Raw genomic sequence first — 4,141 nt, 5'->3', positions numbered from 1 at the left:
TCATCTTGGTTGGCATATGACCTACCCACCAGAGAAACTCGGGAAATAGTAAGATACATCCAGCTCTCCTCATGATTATTTTTCAAGTACTAAAACCGTTCCACTACTGTTTAGCCCGGTCTGACACCAACAGTGTTTAAGGGCAGACGGAGGTGAAGAGTGGTTCACTGGACAGGAACGAGACCACCAGCAGGGGAGTCAGTGGGCTCCTGTGGGATCCAACATGGACCAATAATGCAGGACGAGTTGGAACAGGATGAACATGCGTTTCAGTGGAGCGATGTGCTCACTGGGCCCAGAGCTAGGAGGAGTGGACAGATAAGTGCGCTGTTGTTTGTCTTCATCGCCACGGTTATGAATAGCAGCAGCTGGACGAGCAACTCCCCAGACGCACACACACGGATGCATTTCTCAATCATGACTCCGTCTACTCAGCCTCCTCTGATGCGAGAAATCTACTGCAGATTCCTCCTCCTGACTTCCTGTGTATCTGCTCTGTTACCAGCCAATGAGATTGGCTTTGGCCTTCTCCGTCAGCTTTCGGACACGCCCCTTTGAGGATGTGCCAAATGTGATTGACGAGTCCTCAAACAGCAGCTGCCTCTGCTCCTCCTCTGAGTCCTCCTCCACGTACCAGGCGGACCGTCGCCCCTGGTTACGTGTGCGCATGGACCCCCCCGCCTCGTCCGCTTCCCCTTCTCCTTCTCCTTCCTCTTCCTCTTCCTCTCCCTGTGAAGACTCTCTCCGATTGGGTCGCTGATTGGCCGCCTGCGAAGGAGGCGTGACCTCCTCGATGGCTCTCCTGCTGCTCCTCCTCAGCATTGAGGGCTCAGGGGACCCAGTCCTCTCCTCAGGGGGCGGGGCTTCATCAGTTCTTACCGCTCTGGGCCGACCGCGCCGCCTAGGCGTTGACGGCATGCCAGAGTCCGACAGCACGGGTGTTTCCTGCGCTGAAGACGCCCCGCCTTCGTCCCCCGTTGATTGGTCAGGATCATCATCAGGGGTGGAGCTTCTGCGGTTCTTTCTCCTCCCCCCCTCCTCCGGGTCCTGATTGCTCTTCCTGCCTTTCTTCTTGCCGGGAGGGCGGCCCCGGGGTCTGGAGGGGCTCTCTGGAGTCGTGACTTCTGGAGGACTCACTGGTGGCTCCACTCTGGATCTACGCCCCCGCCTCCCCATTCCCAGGGTCACATGACTACTGTGGCCATTCAGGTGGACTGTGCTCTGGGTTGGAGGGCCAGTAGGAGAGCCTTTATTTACAGGGCAAAATAAAATAAAAGAAGGCATGTGAGATTACATGTGTATCTTATGACTTTCATATTTAACCTAAGCACTACATGGTCACTTCTCTTACCAGCTGTAAGTCGTACAGGAGTCCTGAGTTTCCTCCGGGTGCTTCCTCCTCTGCTATCCTCCGCTGCTGGAGAGGGCTTCTCAGGAGCCGGTGGCATTGCTGACACAGAGGTGTGAGCCCTCAAGGAACGAGTAGACTCTATATGCAAAAAAAAGAAGTATATTGTCTAACATCTTACATCTGTTCAATTCTTGATAATAAACATTGTTTTTTTTGTCAAGAGTTGGAGGGGAAATGGATAGCCAACTCATGCCTGTACGGGCGCGCCGCGAGTGGGGTTTTCTACCGGGGTGGCACGGGGTGGCCAGCTGGCACCTCAGAAAAAGATGCCTTGGGGCCACCCCAGCTGCCACCCCATTTGCGACAGCTTGTTGTTTTGAAAAAAGTTGTGGCCTCAGTCGGGGACATTTATGAGATGAAATTCGCGAGAGAGTCCGCGGAGCTGCGCAAGTGGGAGTGCGCGCGCACGCGAAGGAGCGCCGGAGCCTTGTAACTGCGGGGGCCCCCGCCTGGCGCGAGCTGTGGGAATATGATGTTTGGCGGGCGATTTCATATTGAAAGGGGAGGACACGCAAAACGGAAGCATTTCGCGAATACAAGTAGACAGAAGGAATGAAGGTATTCGCGGTCAGGGTATGGCTGGTTAGGCTACAGCCATACAATAATGGCTTAGCCCCAACACTGAGAAATGATGCTTAAAGCTAAGCAAAATAAGTCTGCCCCAACTCGCGCGTGAAGTTAAATTGCACAGACAGCAGTTTGAGTAAGATTTGATGTTCAGAGCCAGCTGTGCTCTGGCGAATATACCGCAAGACTAGAAACGGGTTTTGAAAAACTTTTGTCACGTAGCTGATCGTCTTGCTCGAATAGAACATCTTTGATAAGTGTTCTTTCTGGCAAGTCAGAATCAGATAACAGCGTCGGGTGTTGTTGCAGGAAGTCGCCGACCCGGGAGAACTACTTTTTGCTGTGAGGTACATCTCGAATACATCGGGTTACAACTATAAGACCCCAAAAGGTTTGAGGATTGATAGGTGGTAGTGGGCCTGTCTTTCATTGTATGACACACAGAACAATGGGGGCTATCCCACCCTGTATCCAGCAGGCTAAAGTATTCACACAGCCTCTTCTCTCCTCTTTGTGAGGAGCAGCAGGCTTCCAGCTTCAGAACAAAACAGTAACAAAAACTAAAATGACATTCATTTTTTTTAAAACGTGTGCTAAGTAATATCTGGTGATTTATTTATGGTTTTCTTCTTAAGAGAGCAGACGCAGAATGTGTATTTGATGTTAGTATTTTCAAAAAATCTCCTGGGGACAATGCGCCAGGGACCCCCCTGCAGGGGCGTTGGCGGTTTTTCAACTTCTTTCACGTGTCTGGGAAGATGCAGGATTGCGCTCCAGGTCGCCGCCTTTTTATGTTTGTTACTACAGACAACAATGTGCTTTTTATTTCATACAGTTGTCAATTTGGATTGAGACAGGCGAAATAATCTTAAACCTCACGCGTGGCGTTGTTCCACTGCTCAAGGCGAAGCGTGTATGTAATACATTGCAAATACGTGCACTTGAGGGCCGCCCACACTGTATGGGTTAGCCGCTGACCATTAGATTACCCAACACAAATAGCTGCCTGGCGCCGCAACTGCTTTTGCGGCTGTCTTACTATGACAAGCAAGAGGCCTTCAGAGCTTTGGCTGTTACTCGAGGCATGACATCAAAACGCACCATTGCTTTTAGAATCGTTGATGTGTTTTGTGTGGCAGGTGTGTATATGACTGATCAACAAGGATGTGTTGTCGGGTCTGGTAATCGCCACATCAGCCTCAGCATGTTGAATCTTGTTTCGGACCGGTGAAGCAGGCGTCATCACGTTGATGTGCATATCGCGTCTCATTGAAGGGCTTGGGCTGATGCTGGGCTAGACAACAGACGCGTCCCTTCACACATGTTGGTCGCAATGGGGGCGACATCTGAGTCTATAGCATAATGTAAGATGATATGCACAAGATCACCTCAAGATTACACTCGAAAGCATGTCAGATATCATTGTTCGCTCATTCTTTGTGGGGGTTGACACTGCTGTCACAGGACATATAAACACTCGAGCATATGGTTCACAGTCCTGAGAAAGTAAATTAGACGGTGTGGTGATACTAACACGCTGACATCGCGCCTGCGACCATGTCACAAGAGGAAAGGGTAAATTGCAAGCATTCCGCTTTCATGTTCTCACACGTAGGCGAAGGAGCATGTGTGCGCTCAGCATTCAATCGAACTTTGTGCCACTGAGTCATACTACACGCTTCAGCTACGCATCTCGATAATGTGGTTGTTTCAAGGGCGTTTAGAGCAGCATGAATACAGTTTTTTTTTTAACGCATCTTACTTGTTCTTCTCGGCGGGATTAGTCATTTCTTTAATGTTTGTTCTTTCTCGCGTAGTATTAGATACATACACATATATGTGACGTGGTGTGCAATGAGGGTGGCGCGTGGTGGGCTCGCACCTGTAACTGTCCTCTCTGCCCGGTTTCTTCGTACACTTGAGGTGACGGAATTATGACTAATGTGTTTACTCCGGAGCTCTTGTGCCACACTAAGTTATTGCATAGATCGTATGTAGATGTGTGTTTGTTTTTTTTTTTTTTTTGTTTTTTTTTTTTTTTTTTTTTTTTTTTTTTTTCTTTTTATGTTTTTGTAAAAATTATGTGATTATGTGATTAAATGAAATAATAAGAAAAGAAAGCGTTTAGTTATAACTCCTTGGAGGTTTCCACGGGCAATACAG

The 4,141-nt window shown here is 49.1% G+C and overlaps 1 protein-coding gene across 1 annotated transcript in view; it reads right to left on the bottom strand.

Moving 5' to 3' along the window:
• Positions 1-7: 7 nt before the first annotated feature.
• Positions 8-4,141, bottom strand: part of LOC104952113 (PH-interacting protein-like) — a 9,100-nt gene continuing 4,966 nt past the window's right edge. The window contains exons 9-10 of the mRNA XM_010778868.1: positions 1,352-1,489; positions 8-1,247 (exon numbers count right to left, since the gene is read on the bottom strand). Coding sequence (XP_010777170.1) covers positions 499-1,247; positions 1,352-1,489 — 887 coding nt within the window. The 3' untranslated portion in view covers positions 8-498. The remainder of the gene's footprint in view (positions 1,248-1,351; positions 1,490-4,141) is intronic.

Source organism: Notothenia coriiceps, unplaced genomic scaffold (assembly GCF_000735185.1).
Source record: "Notothenia coriiceps isolate Sejong01 unplaced genomic scaffold, NC01 NC01_scaffold00019551, whole genome shotgun sequence".
Classification (NCBI taxonomy): domain Eukaryota; kingdom Metazoa; phylum Chordata; class Actinopteri; order Perciformes; family Nototheniidae; genus Notothenia; species Notothenia coriiceps.
Note: the sequence above shows the minus strand (reverse complement) of the source record. Positions and strands in the feature narration are given on the sequence as shown.